The 27,190-nt window shown below is 37.3% G+C and overlaps 1 protein-coding gene across 1 annotated transcript; it reads left to right on the forward strand.

The window, feature by feature from the left end:
- Positions 1 to 12,974: 12,974 nt before the first annotated feature.
- Positions 12,975 to 15,620, forward strand: LOC131038204 (cytochrome P450 86B1). The gene is made up of 2 exons (XM_057970554.2): positions 12,975 to 13,779; positions 14,654 to 15,620. The coding sequence occupies exons 1-2, from the start codon at positions 13,034 to 13,036 to the stop codon at positions 15,462 to 15,464; spliced, it is 1,557 nt and encodes a 518-aa protein (XP_057826537.1). The 5' UTR covers positions 12,975 to 13,033; the 3' UTR covers positions 15,465 to 15,620.
- The last annotated feature ends 11,570 nt before the right edge of the window (positions 15,621 to 27,190 follow it).

Consider the following 27,190-nt stretch of genomic DNA (forward strand, 5'->3'; position numbering starts at 1 on the left):
AATTACATAATGGTATAGGTTTAGTTTTTAGATTTTTCTATGTTTTTAGAATTTGATGCTATGAAGCTAACATTGCATTAGAATGGTTAATTGGTTATAAATTTCACATCTACAATCTAATTTATTTTATTTTGAATAGGATATGCATAACACTTAACTACAAACTCAAATATAACAAGTATATAACATTTAGTGATAATATATTGAAAACAAGTAGGGAGGATGAGATTTCAACTTCATCTACCACACCTTTAGAATGTTTTTTTAAAGAGATAGAAGATAACTTGGCATGGCTCTTTTTTTTTCTTGTCTTTGAATTATTCATCCATGTAGGCTATTTGAGTTACAGGATTGTTATTTCATATTTAAATAGAAGTTTTGAGAATGAGTGGTTGAAAATTATACTTTACTCTCATTGAACTAGATAGATAGTATCTGGTTTCCCACTACGTATCGCCATCCTAGACAATTACTTAGCTTCTATTAAATTCTTATTATGCTATCTTCCAAAAAATATTCTAATTATATCTAATGGCTTAAAAAAACTATGAAATGTATGCTTTGGATCGAGAGTCTCTTTGGGTTTCATACTTGACCTAATCTTAAGTACATGTCATCAAAATCTCATACTCTAAGCATCTCAAAGGTGAGTATTTGTTGGCATTCTGGTGCATTTTTGTATGACCGATGAATGATATGGTTGTCATTGTTGGCAACATCATCTCCCAAGTCTTCACAGTCTATCGACAATAAGTACATCGGTATATTGAGGTTAACCGGCTAAGCAATGAGTAAACAGGGTAAGCAGGGAGTAGACCAGCACACAGGAGATCAATCAGCAGCGATGAGTAGACCGACACAAGAAAAGGTCAACCAACAAGCAATGAGTAGATCAGCACATCTGTATATAGAAGGTAATCGATAAGTAGATTTTGATTGGTACACCGGTAGAGTCTGTAACCAATGGATTGGTAACATTTAGTTAACATCCAGATAAGTTGACAGTCTTCTCCAGTCAACTAACGGACTTATCAGCATGAACGACTATTTTGGTAGAGATTCCTAGAATGATTTCTGGAGAGTGATTTATGGCGTGATAACAAAATTTTGAATAGTATGTTTTGGAGGGAAAGTTGGCAACATATCCAAAGGTTAATAAATTCACATAATTCATTTTGATGTGGTTGTTGTTCATGTGAAAAGCTATGTGAGAAAGTGTGAACATAGGGGGATCAAAGCATAGCACATAGCCGAAGGTCAGAGGACTGACATAGTGCAGAGCCGAAGGTTAGAGGACTGGCAGAGTGTAGAGTCGAAGGATAGAGAACCGATAGAGTGCATAGCTAAATGTATAAGCAGGAAATTGGTGTTGTACAAAGAAGATACAACCGGTGCAGATAAAGTTTGGTTTTTCAATGTGATCTGATCAAGCTATTGGTAGCTACTCCAGTAGATCATCTTTATGTTTCTCTCTAACTTTTGCAACTAAAATCCCTTAATAGAGTGGACTTTAACAAGTCCCATTGTAAAAATCCCTTAACCGTTTGTCATCTTAATTGATGATCTTAAGACCTTTGACAAGGCTACCTTTAACATGGTAAAGGCACTAACAGGCCTTAGACAAAATCCCTTAATTGGGTGGCACCTAGCAGTGTCTTTGTAATCTCTTAAAAGGGATGGATCATCACCGGGTGTACTCCAAAAGAGTACAAATTTTGTGAGTTCCTACTCACACTATGGTTTTCTCCCATTTGAGTTTCCATGAGATAAATCTTGGTGTCACTGTGTATCTTTTCATGCATGCTTATTCTTCTGTAGTAGTTATTTATATTGATGAATGTTAAGTTAGTGAAAACTTAAGTTAAAAGGTTTAATTGGGTAAAACCAGTAAAGTGTTGATTCACCCCTCCCCTCTCAGCATCAGTTGGGACTAACAATTGGTATCAGAGCCACGTTCCTCTGAAGTGAAGCTTGACAACTTGAGGATAAAGATCATGGAAGAATACTGGTACCAAAAGCAAATTGATGAAGCAAATGAAATTATTGCTTAGCTGAAAGAGAGACTGAGAAAAGCTCTTGCAAAAAGAAAGGAATTAGCTCACCAGTTAAATGAGAGTTAGGACATCATAGATCAACTCTCTGAACATAGTGGATCTAAAGAAGTTGAAGAAGCAGTCTCAGAACTCGTGGAAAAGAACAAGAAGTTGACCGAAGAAGTTACACATCTCAAAAGAGAACATGAAGGTTAGGCCCTGAGAATGACTGAGATACTGGAAGCCAGCAGAAGTGTTGATGAAATAAAAAGGGAGGCAGAAGAAGATCTGTCAAAAGCTGAAAGAGCTAGGAGGCTTGTTGAAGATGCCTTGAGAGAAAATGATGCAATCATGACTGAGAAAGATGAAGAAATCCGAATTCTCATTGAGGAGAATGAATATATACATAAGCATATGCATGACAATACAGAAGAAAAGGAGAAGATGATGAAAGAGATTGAACAACTCAAGAGTGAGTTGAAAACTAAAAAATGAGAGAAATGAGGAGTTGAGGAAATTCAATGAAATCTCTAAGAAGGTAGATAAACAGTTGAAGGCTTAGAGAAGAACAAAGGAAACAACTGGTCTTGGCTACCCTAGTATAGGTTCTATGGAAACTGGAGAATCATCTAAATCCAAAAAGATGAAGGATGATAAAAAGAACCATTCAGAAGTAAAAGGTATCAAGTTTTCCAAATCCTCTTGTAATCATTGTGGTAAATCGGGTCATAAGACTAATGACTGTACAAACAAATAGGTTAGTCAAAAGAAGATTTTCACCTTTGATGGTTACTTCCATAATTGTCATAAGTATGGCCACACAACTTATGAGTGTAGATCTCAATCTAGCAGTATGTCAAATAGAAAAATATTTAATGGACATTGCTTCACATGCAATAAGTTTGGACACAAATTTGAAGAATGAAGGTTCAAGTCAAATGTATCAAGATCACCATTCAAACCAGTCAGTCCTAACAAAAAGAGTAATCAGTTCAATGCCACCTGCTCCACGTATGGTTATTTTGGTCATGTTGTAGAAAATTGTAGAACCAGAGAAATAATTCAAGACCATGGAGGACAACTGGTATGGCATGTTTCAACTGCCATAAGATTGGTCACTTAGCTAGAGAGTGCAGGAATCAATCCTACAATCAGTCTAAAGATGAGAACCAGTTTAGCAAGAAGAAAGAGAAAAATGACCTAAAAGGAAAGAAGATAATTGAAGAAGTAAGAAATGAAATGAAAAAAAACATGGATCAAGAAGGAAGAAGGAAAAGAAGATGAAGGTCATTCTAAAACCAAGTCATCATCCATCGGTGATGACAGTTCCTCTTCTAACTAGGCATAATGATGCCTAGGGGGAGCACATATGGTAAGATTAATTTTGAATCCCCTTATCAAATATAAGGATATGTCTATCTACATAATTGTGATGCATAAAAGCTAGTCTAAAAGTTCTTGGTTGAAGAATGTCTTGTTAGTTAGTTGTTTGTGTATCGGTATCAGTAACAAACAACTGGTAAAGGCAAATCAGTGTGCTTTAAGATGTAAGTTTCAAATCTAACCGTTGTATCATAACATTGATAAATATCAATGGATAAACAAGGAAATGTCAACACGTTTTCATTTATCCTATTTTCTTGTGAAATCTCTCGAGCTCCTATGTGATGAAAGGCGATTTGAATCTTGCTAAGAAATATTTGTGCGAAAAAGTTCAAGCAGAGCAATAGTGGTGTTTGGTATTTCTAAGGAGAAGGTATTCAACTTTGTCTGAGAAAAGTTTGTTTGAATCTCATCATGGTAGCGCTGATATCAACTCCTATGTTGGTTGAAGCTATCAAAGAACCCTAACCCGAGTTCAAGTTGCATCTGATGAAAGTCGATGATATTGACATGATTGGTGCCTTATCATCTGTGCCCTCTGGTGTATTGTTGGTTGAAGACATTTGCTCCTACATTCACAGCAAGCTCGAAGAACTTGGAGACAAGTTCATTCGAAATGAGTTTAGAGAGTTTTTGTGTTAATAATCAATTGAAGGCGGAATTTCTACCTCTGAAGACCAAGGGTTTGTCTAATGTTATTGATTTTCCTGATCAATTTCATGACGACTAGGTTAGGTATGTATTGAGCAGAGTTCATGATCAATTTTTGTGGCTAGAAGCTCAAGCATTGATCAAGATTACAAAGGAGGTGATTCGAAGAGTGACAGGGTTTAGTGCAACCGGTGAAGCATTAACCCTAAGAACGATTTCATCATCTAAATTCATCCTATTAACCAAATCCCAATATGATAGTAGAGCAATGGCAATCACCCATATTGAGGATGTTGAAGTAAGATTTGCATCTGCAGTGCTGGGTTACAGGGTTTATCAATCAAGTCAGATGAATAGTGTGCCGAGTGATGCCATACATGTTGGCTATCGAATAATCAAGGAGGATGCAACCTATGATATTTGTGAGATGATTAAAAGCCAATTTATGGTGAACATGGAAAGAATTAAGAAGGACAAGAAGCAATCTTTCAAATATGGCTCACTACTGGTATGTATATTTTTCTATGTACAAAATTTTTTCCCCGGTAAGGGTAAGGTAGTATGTCTGAAGAGAAACCTATCATGGTTCAGATAGGTGAAATGTCTAAGGATCTAGGAGATAAGTTTGGTGAAACAATGTGGGGATACTTTAAGGAATTCCAAATTAGGATACACAAGAGGGAAATAATTTCAATCAGAATAGTACATAAATACAAAGACAACATTTGTTTTCTTGTAGACACAGATTGTTGTATCATTCAAGCAATTCAACCCAAAACCTTTTGGGTTCCACCTATGGGCTATGAGGTTGCAACATATATTGTTAAAATTCATGTCAATATGCTATTGTCCAAACCAGTAGACTCGAAGGCAAAGAGATTTGGAACCTATGAGGAGGCAAGCTCCAAAATAAAACAGGAACTTCAGGTGCTAATCATGAAAAGAAAAGTAAGAAGAATAATTGATACTCTTGACAAGAAATATGGAGGTGAAGCATCCGGTGCCACTACCTCCACCTGTGCTAGTGATAAAACAAGGGCCACACCTACTAAAGATGAAGAATTAATAGGTGGAAAGAAGAAAGTGTCAAAGACAAAACCCAAGGGGACTGCAGCAACCAAGCCTGCAACACACACAAAAGAAAAGGATTTAGGTACTCCTGTATCTTCCCCAAGTAAAGATAGACTGGTAGGAGTGAATTATACCAGAAAGAATAAGAGTGATACAAAGCTCAAAAAGGATGAGAAAGAGGGTGATATCACTGACACCCAATCAGATGTAGAAATTAAAGAGGTTAGAAGGAGTAGAAGAAACAAAGCTCCAATAGTTGATGAATTGGTTCATGGGATCAAAGAATTTGGAGGTTTGTCTGGTGTTGGAAGACCATATTCCCTCAGTAATGAAGAAGACAAAAGGAAAATTGAAGAAGCCCTGATCTAGAACCTACATAAGTTTTTTAGACTCCCAGCGAATTATATGGATTAATCCCATCAGATTGCTAGATCAAATTGAAGGGAGATGGAAAACAACTCTAGCTATTGAGAAAGAACATAGATAAAAGCACTCATGGAAGTGTAACATGACTTAGACCTTGATCAAGTTTCACTAGTGGCTGAAGAATGCATTCAACATTTCAAAATAAGAAATAGAACATGGAGAGTGTCAATAGGTGAAGTTGAAGCAGTGCATGAAGAATGTATTGCCTTGTGGAAGAAAATCATTAATCAGCAAAAGGAAGTTGAAGAAGAAGTAGAGAAGGAAACAAAACAGGACCAAGGTGCAGTTGTCCTTGACAAAGAAAAGGGTAAGGAAAAAGATTCTACTGAAGGTTTTGATGTCTTCTCAGTAAATGAGATTATAGGAAACGTTGTGTCAGACATTCCCAATCTAGCAAAGGATGTTGAGCAGTTGGTTCACACTACACCAGTGAAGGAAGCTAATAAAACTAAGCTTCCTGGTCAAGATGAAGTGATAGTTGAAGAAATTCTTATGAGGATACACCTCATTGACATCTAATCCTATTCTATCAAATAAAGGTAAAGAGGAAGATAAGAAAGTAGAGGATAAGAAAGCAATGTTGGATACTCCTCCGACAAAGAGGAAGTTAGACTTAGAATATAAAAGTGCAAAGAAGAAGGTAAAAATCATCACAACAGCTAATTAAGAAGTTGAGACTGTAGATAAGGAAGATGAAACGAAGGAGGAAGAAGAAGGAGAATCGGTCATTGATATAAAGCAAATGACTCCCAAGCAGCTAATGAAGGTTTTAGAAAAAACTGAAGATTCAAGCCGAAAAGGCTAAGTTAAGAGCAAAGAAAAAGAAGGCAAGAATTCTCAATTCTGCCAAGACAATTCTCTTTGACCTAATCCCTGACATTGTTGTTGATAATGCTGCCCCCATCATTGATCAGTTAAATACTCTTGTTACAACAATCGGTTTAGTGGCAACCGATCTAGAGAAGGTTGTAGTAAGGCAATATGAATCAAAGAGAGGAGATAATTTAATGGACCAAATATCAGTTGGAAAAGTTGCCCTCTCTACCCTAACTGAAGAAGTCAGAAATATACTTCAGGAAGTTGGCCAATTACTTGTCAAATCTTCAAGTTTTACTGATTTCATTAGAGATCTAGAAGACAAAAAAAAAGAAATTCAAGATCTGATAAGTTCTTTTGATCCTCTCACCAGTTTAGCATCAACTTTCACTGGAAAGGTCAAACAACTCAATCAGGAAATCAAAAGCTTAAAAGAAGAAGAGGACAAACAAGGTCTTAGTTTGTTAGAGCTACAGTGCTAACTAGCACCAATTATTGACTTCATGCAAATGAATATTAAAGAAGCAAACCACCTCATAAGTGAACTTGATTGCAAAATAGTTGATGATATGGAGGTTTTTATTGCAGTTATGTATGGGCACTTCACAACCATGAAATAGGTAAAATCTTCATGGGAATCCTCATTAAAAGTTGCTTAAGAAAATTTCAAGAACCTTTTTGCTTTACTTTAAAAAAAAATAATCTTGTGTATAGTCTTTGCCATTGATGGCAAAAGGGAGAATTTCGGATACTTGTATAGTGTGAGTTACAGGGGTTAGAAATAGGGGCCAGAACCAAGATAGTTTTTGTAGTGTTTTCCACCAATGCCAAAGGGGGAGTTTGTTAGCATTTTGGTGCATTTTTGTATGATCGGTGAATGATATGGTTGTCATTATTGGCAACATCATCTCCCAAGTCTTCGTAGTCTATTAGCAGTAAGTAGACCGATATACTAAGGTTAACCGGCTAAGAAATGAGTAAACAGGGTAAGAAGGGAGTAGACCGGCACACAGGAGATCAACCAGCAAGCGATGAGTAGACCGACACAGAAGAGGTCAACTGACAAGCAGTGAGTAGACTAGCACATCGGTATATAGAAGGTAATCGGTAAGTAGATTTTGATTGGTACACCGGTAGAGTTTGTAACTGACATACTAGTAACATTCAATTAACATCCAGATAAGTCTACAGTATTCTCCAATCAACCAACGGACTTATCGGCATGAACGACTGTTTTGGAAGAGATTTCTGGAATAATTTCTGGAGAGTGATTTATGGCGTGGTAATAGAATTTTGAATAGTATGTTTTGGAGGGAAAGTTGGCGACAAATCCAAAGGTTAATAAATTCACATAATTCATTTTGATGTGGTTGTTGTTCATGTGAAAAGCTATGTGAGAAAGTGTGAACATAGGGGGAGCAAAGCATAGTGCAAAGCCGAAGGTTAGAGGACCAGCATAATACAGAGCCGAAGGTCAGAGGACTGACAGAGTGCAGAGCCAAAGGATAGAGAACCGATAGAGTGCAGAGCTAAATGTATAAGCAGTAAATCGATGTTGTACAGAGAAGATACAACCGGTGCAAATAGAGTTTGGTTTTTCAATGTGATCTGATCAAGCTATTAGTAGCTACTCCATTAAATCATCTTTATGTTTCTCTCTAACCATTGCAACTAAAATCCCTTAATAGGGTGGACTTTAACAAGTCCCATTGTAAAAATCCCTTAATCGAGTGTCATCTTAATTGATGATCTCAACACCTTTGACAAGGCTACCTTTAATAGGGTAAAGGCACTAACAGGCCTTAGACAAAGTCCCTTAACCGGGTGGCACCTAGCAGTGTCTTTGTAATCTCCTAATAGGGATGGTTCTTCATCGGGCGTACTCCAGAAGAGTACAATTTTTGTGAGTTCCTACTCACACCGTGGTTTTCTCCCATTTGGGTTTCCATAAGATAAATCTTGGTGTCACTATGTATCTTTTCATGCATGCTTATTCTTCTGCAGTACTTATTTATATTGATAAATGATAAGTTAGTGAAAACTTAAGTTAAAAGGTTTAATTGAGTAAAACCGGTAAAGTGTTGATCCACCCCTCCCCTCTCAGCACCGGTTGGGACTAACAGTATTAAGACAAAGATGTGTCTCTACCCTCATAACTTCTCGATTGCATTGTTCAAATATCAACGAAATTGGATTTTGGAGCAATGAAATTGACAACATTTGGATTTTGGGGTAATGTATTCGATAACATTATTTAGATAAATGATGGTGTATCAAAAATGAGAGATTTTTTTTAACGAAGAATTAAATGATGAGACATATTTTCATCTTGGATAATTACTTAGCTGCTATAAGTTTCTTAATATATGTCATCTTTCATAAAAGCTTCTAATTATATCCAATGTCTTAAGAAGAAACTATGAAACAAACTTTTTTGGATAGGGATTCTCTTTGGATTTCAGACTCAACCCCTTATCAGGTATATGTCATTAAAATATCATGATCTAAGCATCTCATCTATGTTGTTGTTGGTTCAAGACAAAAATGTGGCACTATCCGCATAACTTTTTTATTACAATGATCAAATATGAACTAAATTTCAAATTTTGGAGCAATGAAATTGACAACATTTGGATTTTAGAGAAATATATTTGACAACATTATTTAGATAAATGATGGGGGATTGGATGAGACTTATAGAGGAAGAATTAAATGATGAGACATATCACCATCTAGACAATTACTAGCTGCTATAAGCTTCTTATTATGTCATCTTCCATAAAAGCTTCCAATTTATCCAATGTCTTAAAAAGAAACTATGAAATGAAATTTTTTATGGGGATTCTCTTTGGGTTTCAAACTTAACCCTTTCTCAAGTACATGTCATCAAAATCTCATGCTTTGAGAATCTCATCTAAGTATGTTGGTGTTGATTTTAGAAAAGGTGGGTTTTATGACAAAGATGCACCACTACCGGCCCATAATTAACTTCTTTATTACAATATTCAAATATCATTTAAATTTGGATTTGGGGGTAACAAAATTGACAATATTTGAATTTTGAAGCAATGGGTTCGACAATATCATTTAGATAATGATGGGGGATTGAATGAAACTTGTAGATAAATAATTAAATGATTATACATATCACCATCCATGGACAATTACTTAGTTGCTATAAGCTTCTTATTATGACATCTTCCATAAAAGATTCCAATTATATCGAATATCTTAAAAAGAAACTATGAAATGAACATTTTGGATGGGGATTCTCTTTGGGTTTCAGACTTATTAGTTTGTATTGTATTTATTTTTAGTTTGTCATTCATGTTTAATTAATTTTATAGTCTAGGGGAGAGAATCTAGTAGTTGAGCACCCTAACTTTGCACCTCTTGAAATCATACATGATAATCTCGAATTCTTCATTTTTTTATACTAGATTACGTGACAAGGCCCTTAGTTATGACTAAAATTTGAAGTCAAAATCATCAAATATGATGCCACATAAGCAATTTTTTTGTTGAGGTGTCCAAGCAACCTAAAAAAAGGTGGACAAATAGTTGTGCATTAAATCATGTTTTGTTTGTGTAGTAATGTGCTATCATTCATGTTTCCTTTTTCTTTTTAGATCTAAAAGGATACATTACAATCAATTATAATTACTCATGATCAACACAAACAACTTTAAAGACACGCCTACTAGCATTATACTATTAAAAATTTGATATTAAATCAACAAATTTTGTCAACAACTATTGAAACATAGAAATAATTTTAAGGTCATGACTACTAATGCTATATTAATTAAAAACATTAGACATTAAAATCAACACATACTATCACTATTTGAACATGTTTAATTATTGGATCTTGTCCACTATTTAAACGAGAGTAAATTATAGAAGATACCTTGCACTTTTCTCATTTTATTTACACCACATTAAATCATCAAGTTTTTTTATTGAGGTTTCCAAAGAGATCTAAAAATAGATAGATAAATAGTTTTATATTAAGTTATGAAAGTTGTGCATTAAATAATGTTTGGTTTGTGCACTAAAGTAGCACCAAATTCTTGATTTGTTGCTTTTTAAATATAAATAATACATTTTATTCAATTATGAGTACTCAATTATCAAAACAAACAACTTTAAAGCACAACTATTAGTACTACTCTATAAAGAACATTGACATTAAATCGTAAAATACTATCACAACTATTGAAACCTATAAACAAATTTAAAGTCGTGCAAGTACTTGCTATACTATTAAAAGTATTGAACATTAAATCAACAAATAATATTACAAATATTAAACATATAAACAAGTTCAAGTCACAACTACTGTTAAAAATATTAGATTTTAATTCAATAAATACTATCATAATTATAAAAATGCATTCAATTGTTGAATCCTCTTACTTAAAAGAGACCTCACATTGCTTACTGGCTATACTTGAATATTTATGAATTGAAATCAAAGTATTTTTTATTATTTTTTTACCGCTCAAAGAATGAAGAGTTTAATCCAACAACTTGGAGCTTAGCTCTTTACAAGGTGAGCCCCACTATACCCTCTCGAGCGATATGTAATGGTCTCTCATCCACATCACAAGCAAATGAGAAGTTGAACCAATGATCTAGACGTAGCTCTTACAAGGTGAGCCCCTCATATAACTTTCGCAATGTGTTGTTTTATTTTATTATATATTTATGACTTTGAGAACACATACTAACACTATTGGAACATATTTAGTTATTGGATCTTGTCCACTAAAATGAGAGTAAATGATAGAAGATGCCTTGCACTTTTCTTTTTGTTGAGGTTTCCAAAAAGATCTAAAAAAAGGATAGACACATAGCTGTATATTAAGTTATAAAACCTGTATATTAAGTCATGTTTGGTTTGGTAATAATGTAGAATCATTCATGATTTGATGCTTTTTAGATCTAAATAGTACATTTCATTCAATTATGAGTACTCATGATCAACATAAGCAGTTCTTTAAAGCACAACTACTAGTGCTACTTTATAAAGAATGTTGACATTAAATTAACAAATACTATCACAACTATAGAAGCATATTAACAAGTTTAAAGTCACGACTACTAGCTATATTATTAGAATTATTGAATATTAAATCAACAAAGAATATCACAACTATTAATATAAACAACTTTAAGTCACAACTACTATTAAAAATAGTAGATATTAAATCAATAAATACTATCACAATTATAATAATGTTTTCAACTACGTAATCTTCTCCCTTAAAAGAGACCTTCCACTATTCACCTATACTTAAACATTTATAAGCCAAATTCTAAGTAAATTTTTTTTTTTTACCAAGAGGAATTAAGAGTTTATCTCAATGACCTAGAACTTAGCTCTTTATGAGGCGAGCCCCCTATAACCTCTGAAACGATGCAAATCAGATCCTCATCCACACCACAAGGCAATTAGAAGTTGAAGCAATGACTTGGAACATAGCTTTTTACAAGATGAGCCCCTCCGATAACCTCCCCCCATCCACACCACAAGGAAATTAAAAATGGAACCAATAATAATTAGTGTGTAACTCTTTATAAGATGAGCCCTCTATTTCCTCTCAAACAATGTGTAAGCGATGTGCAATAGATAAAATTAAAAGTTGAACCCATGACCTCAACTGCCCATAACAACAACCGAAATTGAATAGACTAACTACAATGATCCCAAAAAATGACAGACATGTAGTTGTATATTAAGTTATGAAAGTTGTGGAAATAAAAGTAATGTTTGGTTTGTCATTAATGTAGAATCATTCATGATTTGTTTTTTATATATAAAGAATACATTTCATTCAATTATGAGTACTCATGATCAACACAAACAATTCTTTAAAACACAACAACTAGTATTACTCTATAAAGAATATTCAATAATTGTGGTAATGACTATAACGACTAGTACACAACTAGAGGAAAGGACCCAGTAGTTGTGCACCCTAACTTGTGCTTCTCAAAATCTTACGTGGAAATTTCAAATCACTCTGAATTTTTTACAGCCGCTTACTTGGCAAGTCCCCTACTTATAACTAAGGATTCAATGCCACATCATCAAATATGATGCCACATCATCATGCTTTTTGCCAAGGTGTCCAAAACAACGCAAAAAAAAAAGTGAGACCAATAGATGTGCAAAAAGACTCCAATACTTATAGTAGAGCTGATGTAGCATCACATGATTGGTTAGTTTTCACAGCAAATGGTATATTTCGTTCAATTATTGGTACTTATCATACAACTATTGGTACAATGTTGTACAAAAGTTGGACATTAAATCAGCAAGTAAGGAAGTATTAAATCAACAATTTCTATCACAAGAATTGAAATGGGCTCAACTACTAATCCTTACCAAACCTGAATAGACTAACTACAAAGGTCAACTAGAACGGCCGTATTACCAAAGTGGGAATTTGCCGGGTACCTCTCTCCTACCAGAAGCTTGTTTATTTATCGGTAGAAAGCACGAAGAATACTAAAATAACATTTAAGCCCTGATCAGTGGCAGCATTTATTGATTAAACTCATAGTTTGGAGTGCATTGATCACTTGAATGGGTACGCTCCACTTAAATAACGGATCCTGTTTCAGTTGCAGCGAGAGTGAGAAGAATGTCTGCGATTTCGTCATGGTGGGAGATCAATGCTTTGGAATGGGCAACGATTGGGATGGTAGCGGCGCCCTTTTTGTTATATATGTTGTCGCACAAGCAGGGAGAAGAACCGCGGAGGTGGCCCGTGGTGGGCATGTTGCCGTCCGTGATAACGAATTTTAAGCGCATATACGACTGGGAAACTGAGGTGCTGAGGGCCACGGGTGGAACTTACATTTTCCGAGGTGCCTGGAAATCCAAGCAAGACTGTGTTATCTCCTGTGACCCGCGGAACATTGAATACGTCCTCCACACCAACTTCGCCAATTTCCCCAAGGGCGAGGACTTCTACGCCGAGTTTTATGACCTTCTCGGCGATGGTATCTTCAATGCCGACGGCCTCGAGTGGCGGCGCCTCCGCAACACCGCCGCCCTACACTTCTATTCCCGCCCCTTCCGCCGCTTCACCGCCGACACGCTCCGACATATCGTGCAGACTAAGCTCCTCCCGCTCTTGACAGACGCCGCCGAGACGGGGGCGCCGCTCGACTTGCAGGACGTTTTCTTGCGCTTTACTTTTGACAACACCTGCACTCTGGTCTTCGGACGGAGCCCTGGCTGTCTGGCGCCCGGTCTGCCGCTCGTGCCCTTTGCGAAGGCTTTTGATGATGCTGTGGAGGCCACTTTCTACCGCCATCTTACGCCTCGCGCCTGCTGGAAACTCATGCGGTTTTTAAAACTCGGAAAGGAGAGGCAGTTTTACAAGTAAGTAGAACATGGTCTAGAGGTGTTCTTTAATGATAGTAAGAGTTTGGAATGTAATTACATGAATGTGAAAAAAAATAGATATGGGTTCTTGTGAATCAGTACATTTGTTAATAAGTTTGATTCTAAAATTATATAATTGAATTTTATAATAATATCATAAAAAAAGATCTTTTAGTTAAAATAGAGAGATGTCACTATTTTTTAATTAAATGTTATTCATATAAGTTTTTTTGAAAAAAATTTGAAAATGGATTAGTTTGGTGTATTGTGATCCTTTAGATTGTTGGGTCTCCTGGACTTCATTAAAATTATTTTATTGTTCCATTCATTTGTTAAATTTTAATCTGCTGACCAAGTTGAATGGTTTCTGAATGAGTCCACCAGCCTACCAGGAATCAAGTCTCCCTACTTGCAAAACTCCAAAATCATTAGAAAGTTGTCATTACACTCCATTTCTTCTTCATTGTTGTCTCACAAATATTATGTTAATAATTAAATAATATTAATATTAAAAGCATTAATTTTTTCCATAATAGATTAACTTGAAAGTTTTTAAATTTGACTATATAATTTTATTTTTATCACCATAATTTTCATCATAATGATGAATCATGGAATATTTTCTTCTCATCTAGATCAGAAACGAGCTATGAAGTCCTTAGGATATACCGCTCTGTTCATTGTAAATAATTATAATGACCGACTGATGATGGATTTTGAAATATCTCATTGTATGATAAATTATGATATATTTCATGACAGACGGAATTAAAAATAAATGATAAAATAACTTCTTATGTTTTTTCCTAGAGATCTATGCTAGTAGTTATTCAGAACCCCAAAATTAATGAAAGTTTATTTTGCTGTGCAGAGCTTTGAAACCGCTGCGGCAGTTCATGGACGAGCTCATTGGTTACAAGAAGAAAACAATGGGACAAGGAGAGGCAAAAGATCTGCTGTCGCGTTTCATGGAGGAGAAAAGCCATTACGACGACAAGTTTCTTCGCGATGCAGTCATGAATTTCGTGATAGCGGGGAGGGACACCTCCGGCGTGGCGCTGGCCTGGTTCTTCTGGCTTCTCTATCGCCATCCCTCCATAGAAGAGAAGATCGTGGAAGAGCTCTATGCCGTCTTAAGGAGAAGGGACGGCGGCTTAATCTTTCTAGACTTTGAGCAGCCCTTCACGGTGAGGGAGCTGGAAGAATGCGTGTATTTGCAGGCGGCACTCACAGAGACTTTGAGGCTTTACCCTTCGATTCCACACGACCACAAGGGCGTGCTAAACAGGGACGTCCTTCCAGACGGGACGTCTATTGAGCCTGGCATGCGATTCCTCTATAGCATTTACTCTCTGGGTCGCATGGAATCCATTTGGGGGCCCGATTGCATGGAATTCAAGCCCCAGCGATGGCTTGAGACCAGCAAGGAGGGCGCAATGGCGATGAAAAGAGAGTCGCCGTACAAGTTCATGGCGTTCAATGCCGGGCAGAGAGTGTGTTTGGGGAAGGAGATGGCGTACGCGCAGATGAAGGCCGCCGCCGCCGCCATCGTTTTGCGATTTCGTGTGCGAGTGAAGGAGAATGTGGAGGTTAAGGCCAAGATGTCTCTCGTTCTCGCCATGAAGAACGGCCTTTGGGTCACCCTGGAAAAACGTAATCTCAAAACTATCAATGCCTTCTGACATGTACGTTAGTTGGAGTAAATTGTTGCTTGCAGAAGAAACTTGGTTGCAAGGTTTAGTGGTAGTTGGTGATTATGTTCTCAGTTTTGAATTCTATAGACCAAGCGATGTAGTAGACATCATTAAAAAAATCTTTATTCATTCATCGTGCAGGTAGATATTAATTAGAAAGCTTCATTCATTCATTGCAGCACGAGTAGATATTAATTTGGGTTCGGTGCTGTGTTTTACTTTCTTCCGTGCACTGCACATTCAATTTTGCTTCGATGTTAACGGAGTTTGAGAAACGACTAGGTTTCGGGTATTCAATATGGTTTCTTGATGGGAATTGAGATGACATTTTACCTGTTTTTGATATATTTTGCCATGAAGAACTGCCTTTCGGTCACCCTGGGAAAACGTATTCTGAGAACTATTAATGCCTTCTGACATGTATGTTAGTTGGAGTAAATTGTTACGGGTTTCTCTAATTACACCAGTAGGTATTAATTTGGGTTTGCTTCTGTGTTTTGCTTTCATCTGTGCACTGTACATTCAATTTTGCTTCGTTGCCAATATGTTTTCTTCCTAAGAATTATGACTAAGAATTATGACATAGTTATTAGCCAGGGGAAGAGCATCAGTAGTTGAGCATGTACTAATTGTTGTGAGGGTTGTTGATATCTTTTGTTTCAAAAATTGAACAAATAAAATCTATTGTTTGAAACATAAAATATCAATTTTTGTTCGTAAATGTATCAATAGTTGTAAGGAAATGTACCAATAGTTGTAAGGAAATGTACCAATAGTTGTTAGGAAATGTACTAATATTGTAAAAAGTAACCAATCAGGTGCTGCCATATCAGCTGCACAACTATTGGGGTCTCTTTTGCACGCCTATTGGTCTCACTTTTTTTTTGGGTTGTTTTGGACACCTTGGCAAAAAGCTTGCTGATGTGGCATCATATTTGATGATGTGGCCCTGAAACCTTAGTTATAAGCAGGGGACTTGCCAAGTAAGCTGTTGTAAAAAAATCGGAGTGATTTGAAATTTTCACATAAGATTTTGAGAAGCACGAAGTTAGGGTGCACAACTACTAGGTCCTTTCCCCTATCTCTAGATTTGATTATCTATACTATGTTTTGGATCATATTCTGTTATCCATTAGAATTCTAAGAAGCTTTAAGAATTGTGACATTTTAGGCAGTTATTAGCTGTGCTCTACTTTTCATGCTTTAATGGCTCTCCCGTTACCTGTTTTTGTTGAAATGCTCATCGTTGCTTTCAATTGTACAGGGAAATCTTTATAGTTGTGTTTCCATTTATTATGAAAATGTCTAATTACCAACTCTTGTAACATGATATTGATGAACAACAAAATATTTTAAAAGGTTGTTGGATTTCATTATAATGACTTCAATTTAAGAGACTATTTTTTGGGGAATCGTATACCAATTAAGTTAATACCAAAAAAGGGAACATCAAAGGTTTGAGTACATCATATAGTGAACAAGAATATCACTCTATAAAATCATCCATGATCATCAAAACAAAACATAGTCAATGAAAAGCAACCGAACATAAGTAAAAGTCTATCGTGGAAGCAAAAAAATATAGCAAACATCTTGTATATCATATAGAGAACCCATAGTAATTCTCTCAATCAAGGTTCCTCCTATCTACACAAGCATTTGTATGAGTTCCTTCAACATTATCACTAGTCCTGCCCCATTCCCTTCACCTTGTTGCTCTACCTCGTCATAGTCCTCTTGCATGTCTTCCTCATCATTCTATTGTTCATCATCCTAAATACCTACCTCATCATCATCATGTTCATCTCCTTCACCATATTAATCCTTCTCTTCTCCCTGTTGTTTTTTATTTCCCCTTAGTTGTTCCTCATTGTCTGCCACTTGTTTACTCTTATTTTTGCCTCTACTTGGATGTTTTGGTTGTCTCTTGCTTTCTTTGTAGGACTCATGGGTGCCTAGGGGAGGGGATATCTGATGCAACCATAACCGGTAAATCCTCAAAAGAGAACTGACCAGTTTATGCAGCAAGAGTAACACAACGAAAGCAACAATAAAACATAGAAAGATTACAAAAACAGATCATATTATTGTCTTAGAACCTCCGGTAACCAATCGGTTATCATCATATAGTCATCCTAGAACATCTAATAGTCAATCGGTTACATGTAGGCTAACATGCCAGATACAATCCATCCAGAACTCTCAGAGTCAACCAGATCTTTAATCACGAATCTAAATCCCTATTCTGATCTCTACTGCCCTATAAATGATTACATAATGTCATATATATACCCTCCAGAACATATCTGGGTCAGCTACAAAAGATTGTGTAGACACCCAAAATTGTCATGTCTAATTAAATAAATATTTTATTTAATTAGTTATCTAAGCCTAATTTTTCTATTAATTAAATAAATCTTTATTTATTTAATTAATTCATTTATCCTCTTCTAGCCTTATTTCTCATTTGAATAAATACATTTATTTATTTAAATTATCTTTTTCCTAAATTAAATAAATATTTTATTTATTTAATTGATCCCACTTCTTCTATAAATTAAATAAATCTTTATTTATTTAATTAATTCATTAGCTTTTTCTACACATGACACATGTCATTCATCTCTTAATTCCTACACTACCTACCTCTTTCATTAATTTATTATTTCTTCTACCTACGCTCTAATCCTAGCCGACCTCCTTTTTACACCTCTCAATCTTATCCCTCCATTTCATATTGTGTCTTCTATTTAAGGAGATGTTTTCTTCATCATCAAACCCTAATGATCTTTTATGCAATTGACTACACTACGATCCTACTTGCAACCACATTCCGTTCTTTGTTGAGCTCTTGTGCACATAAAATCTGATAGCAAATATATCAAGCAAGATCAATGGAGATAGGAAGAATGGAGATCAAAACCCTATTGGACATATGATGGTATAATCTTTGTGATTTCATTTGATTTGCATTGTCTTATGTAATCTTCATATGTTATGGTGGATCTTTGTTGTTGTTAGGCTAGGGTTTGGTGGTTGAATTCATTTAGCCTTTCAATCTTGTTATTATTGTTATCCATTTTCACCATATACATTTTGGCACGCCCGGTGGGACCCTTGTCCCTTTGCATTTAACCTCTTTGTTGCAGATTTTGCGTTTTTTAAGTTGCAGATCGGATATTTTCAACAGCATTTTGTTATTTCCGCGTCTGCGCACTTTCGGACCGCGTTTTTGATTTTCTGGCGCGTCTGCGACATCTGGATCCGCGTCTGTGTTTTGGCAATATTTTCTTTTGCAGGTTCTAGGAAGGCGTGCCTGTGTGGTAAAGTCGCGTCTGCATCGTTTTAACCAGCGTCTATGTCACGGAAGCGCGTCTGTGCTCTGTAGGCGCGTCTGTGCTCTGTAGGCGCGTCTGTGCATCACAGAACCGCGTCTGTGTTATCCAGTTGCGTCTGCGTTAAGGGTAACCGCGTTTATGCTCGCCCGATTCAAATTTTGGGTTTTCATTGATTCAGTTTTTCGGATTTTGCATTTAGGGTTTTAGATCTGGTTTATTTTGAGCTAACATTTTCAGATCTAGCTAATGAAATTGGTGCAGCTTGTCTTGAAGGCAAAATCGTTTGGTTGAAGGCCCCTATTTCACAAAGTCTTTTGGGTTTTAAAATTTACCTAATTTGTGTGTTTGCAGGAAGGGGTGATTATTTCAAACAACCCAAACTACTAACAACTCTTTGTTGCAGGTCCTTGGCAAGGGTTTTGAATTTTTATTGTGTGTCTTATTTTCATAGAATAGCAAACACTTCCATTGGTGCACTAAAATTGAATCATTGTCTTTTATGTTTTGAGCAATAGGCTCTTTTTGTTTAATCTTTAGAGGGCCTGTCTTCCCGTGTGGTCATTCGGACTACTAGTGAGAAGAGAACGACTCAAGTGGTAGAGAGGAAAACCCACCTCTTCTAAACCACTATAAACAAATGTATTCATGGTGAAAACTATGAATAACATGTGCTGATTAGTTCATACCGACACTATGTCTCCCCATAAACCCGTTTGATCAAATTCATTTGATCAGTTGTAGGGCGTAACCCCTACTGGCTGGGAGCCTTCTGTATTTACAGAGCTGAAAGTGCCGCATGTATGGCCACACGAGCGGATGCTCTTACTAGCACCTTTTTGTTTTAGAAGCCCAGATCCTTCTAGTTGTTGGGGCAGGAGGTCGGGCCTCTGGTAGCAGCCCACACACATACGGTTCTTAGTAGAGATACAAAGTTTGCCACGGGGAGTTTTCATGGAGACTGATGCTTGGCTGACTCGAGAAGTGAAAACCCACCTCTTCCAAACCACTATAAACAAATGTATTCATGGTGAAAACTATGAATAACATGTGCTGATTAGTTCATACCGACACTATGTCTCCCCATAAACCCGTTTGATCAAATTCATTTGATCAGTTGTAGGGCGTAACCCCTACCGGCTGGGAGCCTTCTGTATTTACAGAGCTGAAAGTGCCGCATGTATGGCCACACGAGCGGATGCTCTTACTAGCACCTTTTTGTTTTAGAAGCCCAGATCCTTCTAGTTGTTGGGGCAGGAGGTCGGGCCTCTGGTAGCAGCCCACACACATACGGTTCTTAGTAGAGATACAAAGTTTGCCATGGGGAGTTTTCATGGGGACTGATGCTTGGCTGACTCGAGAAGTGAGTACCGAGGGTGGAGTCAGTGAGGTCAAGCATCTAAGTATCCGCTCTGAATAGCGCAGCCTCGAGGGTAAAACCCTATGTGGGATCAACAACTATTGTCTTGGCCAGCCATAAGAATTGTGCTTGACTTATTTTAAACATTCAAACATTCAAGACCAAACAGCAAAACATTGTGTCTTCTGTGTCTTCAAGTGTATGCAAAATAATTTTACATCAAACAACACACTTTTCTTGGAGTCATTTTGAGTCTAGACACTTGCAAACATTGAGTCCTCATCAACATTGTGTCCTCTTGTCACGAAAAAATAGTCAAACAGTCAGATTTGGTCACAACAAAAACGACTTCACAGATTGGAAAAAATTGCACAAATTTTACAGAAACGCGTCTGTGTTTGTTCCAATCGCGTCTGTGTCATCTAAGCGCGTCTGTGAAGGGCAGAATCGCGTCTTTGTGTCTAACAGCGTCTATGTTAAACAGAGTCACGTCTGTGTCGAGGAACCGCGTCTGTGAAGTATACAGGCGTGTCTATGTCCAGAATTAAAAAAAATTTACAGTTCAGCAAGCAAACACAGTCAGTTTCGAAATTCTTGAGCTTCCTAGGTTGTTTCTCCAAGGTTTCATTTAGCATTCAACCTGTCTTTGGGTCTCATACAGTCCATCATTGCTTTACATCTTGCTTTACATTCACACTTGTCTAAACTTGAGTCAAAAGGTCACTTGCTTGTCCTCATTATACTTTGTCAACACACTACATACAACAACACTTTGCTAAGTGGTCCCTCATCAAGGTTTCTTACCTTTGGGTCTCATTTGGTCTTACTTAGAGTCAAGGTCAACTTACCTCATCAAGAGAAACTATCCTCTCTTTGGAAGTCACACCTACTCTACTACATACATACTTGGTCTTACACTTTGGACATTGCAAGTACATCTTAGATTCATTTACACTCCATCCAACTCTTGATCTTCCATACTTTTTCCATTTTCATCTAGTATCACACATCTTGGTCAATACCTAGTTCATGGTTGAAACTCGTCTTCAAAAGTCTAGGAGAGAAACTAAAGAGGCTCAAGAGTCCGCAAACATGAGTTCTTATGAGTATGACAACGATATATTTTTCAATACTGATCACACTACATTGCCTGACATGGATGTCCATAGAAACATTCCAAATGTTGAGAACACGGACACCACAAACAACAATGTTACACACAATGACAATATGGACAATTTCTCAATACATTCAGCAGATGTGGAAGAATCCATTATGAATCTCCATTTCAATCGATTGGTTGAGGAAATAATGAGGAGAGATAGACAATACTTCTTACAAATGATGGCACAAAGTGGAGCCAAGATACCTCATGATTTTGACATGTCTCAAATAATGGAAAATCGACCTTTGCAACAAACTCACTCCAACATGGATCAAAGGAGACCTAATAGCGGATGAAATAGAGGACCATATATGGTACCTGAATCACCATCATCTTTGCTTCAAAAACCAAAGGTCCCACATACACATGGTCAAGTATATGATACTCACCTTCGCAGACCATTATGGAAGTCCTACGCAGATAGATATGCTCAATCACATACTCAAGCTACGGATCAGCCAAAGCAATTGGATATTCAAAGGCATGCTCAAAATTTGGACACAAGGAAACCCCGTGTCAAATTTGGGGGCAACACATTAGAACATGACATACCTGTAGAGTATGGCATACATGCACAAAATAGATATGGTGTTCCTCAACATGAATCTATATCAAGTGGTCCATATATGCAGCATCACTATAGGCCTTCTCCATATGAACATGTGTATGATCAATATCATCCATATATGCAACAAGCTCCTCCTCAAATTGGTGCCTCAAACATGAGGTATGGTCCAAGAAGTCGATCTCCACCTAAGAGCAATTTGGAGCAACAAATCAGGGACTTACAAAAGAAAATGGAGGACATAAATACACTGAAGCCAACATACACAATGAGAGACATATGTCCTTATCCATTTGACAAGAGCATTCCAATGCCTCCATTTCCTACACACTTTGTGACGCCTAAATTTGATAAGTATAGAGGAAAAGGGGATCCTAAGGCACACATAAAACAGTTTTTCACAGCTTGCATTGAAGTAGCTTCAGAAAATACATATTTGATGAGATTATTCCCACAAAGCTTAGGTGATCAAGCTATGGAATGATTCTCTCAACTCCCACTTGGTATTAAGTCATGGGGTGACATAGCAGATGCATTTATTCAACATTTCTCCTACAACATAAAGACAGACATATCAGTCACTACTTTATGCAACACCAAGCAAAAAGAGGGAGAGTCTTTTGCATCATTTTTACAAAGATGGAGGAATCTAGCTAGCAAATGCTCTTGTGAAATTCCACAAAAACAAATGGTAGAGATGTTCACACAAAACATTAACAAAGACATTGCCTATGATCTAAGGAAAGCTTGTTTGTCCACCTTCAAGGACGTTATTGAAAAAGGCTTAGCAACAGAAAAGGTTCTAATTGAACAAGGAGTCATTAAGATATTCAAGGAAAACAAAGATGACTTTAAAGGAAAAGACAAGCCAAGATTTTGGAATAAAAACAAAAACACAGTCAATGATGGTGTTGTTGATGCCAACACAGTGCGACCCAAATTCATCTTTTCAGGATCAAGTTCTACAAACAATCAAGTGAATACTCAAACAACTTCTAGATCACGAAGGAAGTACACTCCATTGGGAGAACCACTTGAGTCAGTCTTCAAAAAGCTTGTGGCAAACAAAGTGATCACAGTTCCAGATTTTCCTCCATATGAACCAAAGGTTAAACCAAATTGGTGGAATGATGATGAGTATTGTGAATTTCATAAGAGCAAGGGTCATAAAACAGGAAATTGTCATCGACTGAAGAACATCGTGCAAGATCTCATTGATAGAGGTGACATTGAGATTGAAGGACACTCATCCAATCAAGAACATGAGATGTTTAAGGAACCATTCCCAAAGCATGACAAGGGAAAAGCTAAAGTCACAGATGATCAAGCCAACTATACTAGAGCACCTTACAACTATGATTCAACTATCAATCATATCTCGATGGACAATCATGTCTCTACTATTATCATCAAGGACAAAACTCCTGAGAGTTCTACCCAGCGACCCAAGATTGTCCTAAGAGGTGTTGGATCTTCTTCCGAACCTACCTCTGAATGTCATGTTACAACTTGTCGAGGTAAAATTACTTTGCCAGGTGCCTCCACTAAAAATACCGCTTCTTCATCAACCAAACCTGAGTATGACCTTGTAGAACAGTTAGGGAAGACACCCGCACTCATCTCCATTCTTGAGCTCCTACATATATCTCCCACTCATAAAGCTATTCTTGACAAAATCTTGAGAGACACCGCTATTCCTACTGATCTGAATGTGGACCAGTTTCAAGCCATGGTGGGATGCCTTTCCGTTCCACATTCCCTTACATTCACAGAAGTCGATGACGCCTCCGTAAGTTAGCCACATAATGCACCATTACACATTGAAGCCTTCATACACAAACATAGAATCAAACGAGTTCTGATAGATGGAGGAGCTGGTCTAAACATTTGTACATTGAGCACCATTAAACAGTTGGGATATTCTGATAAAGCTGTGAATTCAACAAATCAAATCACCATCAAGGCATATGATGATGAAGAACGCTCATCCAATGGCACAGTCACCTTACCTCTAAGAATTGGACCAGTTACAAAGGATGTGGTTTGTCAAGTCTTGGATCTGGATCTCACTTATAATATATTGCTAGGACGTCCTTGGATTCATGAAATGAGGGCAGTCCCATCGACATATCACCAATGCATTAAGTTTCCTCACAATGGAGTCGAGGTAACAGTTAACGATGATCCTAATCCGTTCATATATTGCAATAACCTGAGATCACATACTGAGACCATCATTCCCAATAATCGTGAAGTTGTTCCTTCTTCGGCATACATTGATCCTAAGTCATTGAAACCTTCGACATCAAAACAAGGTGAGCTTAAAGGCAAATTTCAGGACAAAGGCATGGGAGAATACACTTTAAATCAGACCATGTACTTATGACAAGTCATGAGCTCTCCAAAAGAATATGGAAGGCCACATCCTAACAAGTAAATATCCATTGTGGTACTCGAATGGGACCCTACTACCTTTCAAAGATGGGGCGAACTGGAAGAGGAAGGTTTATACAAAATGCTATACAAAGACATTGAAGATGACACACAAGGTCACATCAATATACCCTGTGAGAAATATGGCAAAGGCTTTAAGATTCTACAAAAATTCTGGTATGATGGAAAAAACCCTCTTGGGTTACGAAAGGAAGGTATCATTGAACCTTTACAACCTGAATTGATTGTAAAAAGGGAACGCTCGAAGGGATTTGGTTTTCTGACTTCCAAGATCCACACTAAAAGGACAGAAAAAGCATCACAAATCAAAGTTGCCAAAATTCAACAAGAGGATCGCTATTCCACAGACTCCAACGAATGGGAATGGGGTTCAGACAAATCCTCCAGTGACTATGAGCTCACCGAGACATTCAGAGAGCCAGATGAACCCACAGAAGAAGAGGAATTTTATAAAAAGTTCAAAGTTGGTCAAGAAACAACCCATGAGGAGGCCACACAGTCTCTGTCTCAAGGTTTTAGGTTGAAATCACATAGGATGAGAACACCTGTCCCAGAATGCGCTACTAGTGATGACAATTTGGATTTGCTCACGATCGAAACTGATGAGGAAAGTGCCATCGATGACCTTGACGAGTACCTTGATATACCCGAATACAACCACATCTTCACTCTTAGCCCCGCTAACTCCGAAGATATTAAAGGCCTTCCCCTTGTCCACCATCAACTTATTGACTGGGATCATGAAGGACCAGCACAATTTGACACCTTCCAAAATGATGAAGCTATTATTGACTATCTTGGCATACGAGATGATCTTCCCCCTAGGGACCACAAAGCAGGATACACTATAGAACTCAACAACATGGCATATTTTGGTGAGGGTGTCGGACCTTCCAGTCGCAAAAATGTGAAAATAAGAACAAATCAAAGGTCTTATGGCGAAAACCACACTGTGGCGCTATCTGATCCCAAAAAAGTAAAAAGAAAGGTTGTATCTGAGGGTGAAAACCTCTTTGAGGCACCCGAAGATGGAAGGCTCGACATTCTCCCAGCATCATATGAGGAAAAGTCATCCATGTTGGTAGAGGAGACTATCAAGACAAACATTGGTACAGAAGAGGTTCCACACAATATATTCCTGGCTCAATCATTGACAGAGTCAAAAAGGTCAAAATTCATAAGCTTCTTCAAAGAGCGACAAATCAACTTTGCATGGTCATACGCCGATATGCCTGGACTGGATCCGAATTTGGTAATGCATCATTTGACAGTCAAACCGGGGGCAAAGCCAGTGAAACAGAAATTAAGAAAAATGCATCCATAAGTGGCATTACTAATCAAAGCAAAACTTGAGAAATTATTGGATGTTGGATTCATACGCCCAATTGATTATCCTGAATGGATCTCCAATTTAGTACCTGTCAGTAAACCAGATCGCAGCATCAAAATATGTACAGATTTCAGAGACATCAACAAAGCTTGTCCAAAGGATGACTTCCCATTACCAAATATTGACTTGATTGTTGATCTCACGGCAGGTCACAAAATGTTATCATTAATGGATGGATTTTCTAGTTATAATCAAATCAGGATCGCACCCGAGGATCAACACAAAACATCATTCACTTGTCCTTGGGGAACTTTCTGCTGGAATGTCATGCCCTTTGGGCTAAAAAATGCAGTTGCTACATATCAAAGAGCCATGACTACTATCTTTCATGATCTCATGCACGTAACCGTGGAAGATTATGTTGACGATCTCTTGGGTAAATCAGGAGACAGAGATACACATTTGGACATACTTTCAGTTGTCTTTGATTGGTTGGAAAAATACAAAGTAAGATTAAACCCCAAGAAATGTGTCTTTGGAGTAACCTCTGGGAAGCTCCTAGGATTCATTGTGTCCAAAAGAGGAATCGAAGCCGATCCAGCAAAAGTCAAGGCCATCTTGGAGATGCAACCACCTAGAAATATCAGTCAACTTCGATCCTTACAAGGCAGACTTCAGTCCATACGGAGATTCACAGCACAACTTGCCGATAAGTGTAATCCTTTTCAACACTTGCTACATAAAAACATCAAATTCAAATGGGATGATAATTGTCAACAGGCTTTTCAGACGCTCAAAGATTATCTTTTGAACCCACCAGTTTTGATGCCACCAGTTCTAGATCAGCCTCTGTTACTATACATTTCAGCTACTCCAACAGCACTGGGGGCACTCCTAGCACAACAAATTGCTGAGGGCAAGGAAAAGGTAGTATACTATATCAGTCGCACATTGGTGGGATATGAGCTAAACTACACACCAATCGAACGTGCATGTCTCACCGTGGTCTTTGCTTCACAAAAATTACGACATTATATGCTCACTCATAAGACTAAGTTGATTGCAAGGATAGATCCGTTGAAATACCTTCTCAATAAAGCAACACTTACTGGGCGACTAGCCAAGTGGGTAATGATCCTGAGTGAATTTGACATCGAGTATGTGGATAGAAAAACAATAAAAGGACAAGCAATCGTAGATCAATTAGCAGATGCCCCCATGATTGATGATGTTCCTCTAAATTTAGAATTTCGAGATGAATCCATTTTAACAATACCACATGCAAAGCCATGGCAACTGTACTTTGACGGCTCATACACACAGCATGGAGTAGGAGCTGGCATCCTCTTTATAACTCCTCAAGGAGATTCTGTACCAAAATCATACCGCTTATCATTTCCTTGCACTAACAATATAGTGGAATATGAGGCATTAACAACTGGATTACGCATTGCAGTTCAATGGAAGATCTAGGAACTTCGTGTTTTTGGGGATTCTCAACTTGT

This window comes from Cryptomeria japonica, chromosome 10 (assembly GCF_030272615.1).
Source record: "Cryptomeria japonica chromosome 10, Sugi_1.0, whole genome shotgun sequence".
NCBI lineage: Eukaryota > Viridiplantae > Streptophyta > Pinopsida > Cupressales > Cupressaceae > Cryptomeria > Cryptomeria japonica.

What these genes read in the sequence shown, in the direction of transcription:
- LOC131038204 (XM_057970554.2), top strand. Translation starts at nt 13,034, where the DNA reads ATGTCTGCGATTTCGTCATGGTGGGAGATCAATGCTTTGGAATGGGCA. An exon ending in AAGGAGAGGCAGTTTTACAA is followed by an intron (nt 13,780 to 14,653) that starts GTAAGTAGAACA and finishes TTTGCTGTGCAG; the next exon opens with AGCTTTGAAACCGCTGCGGC.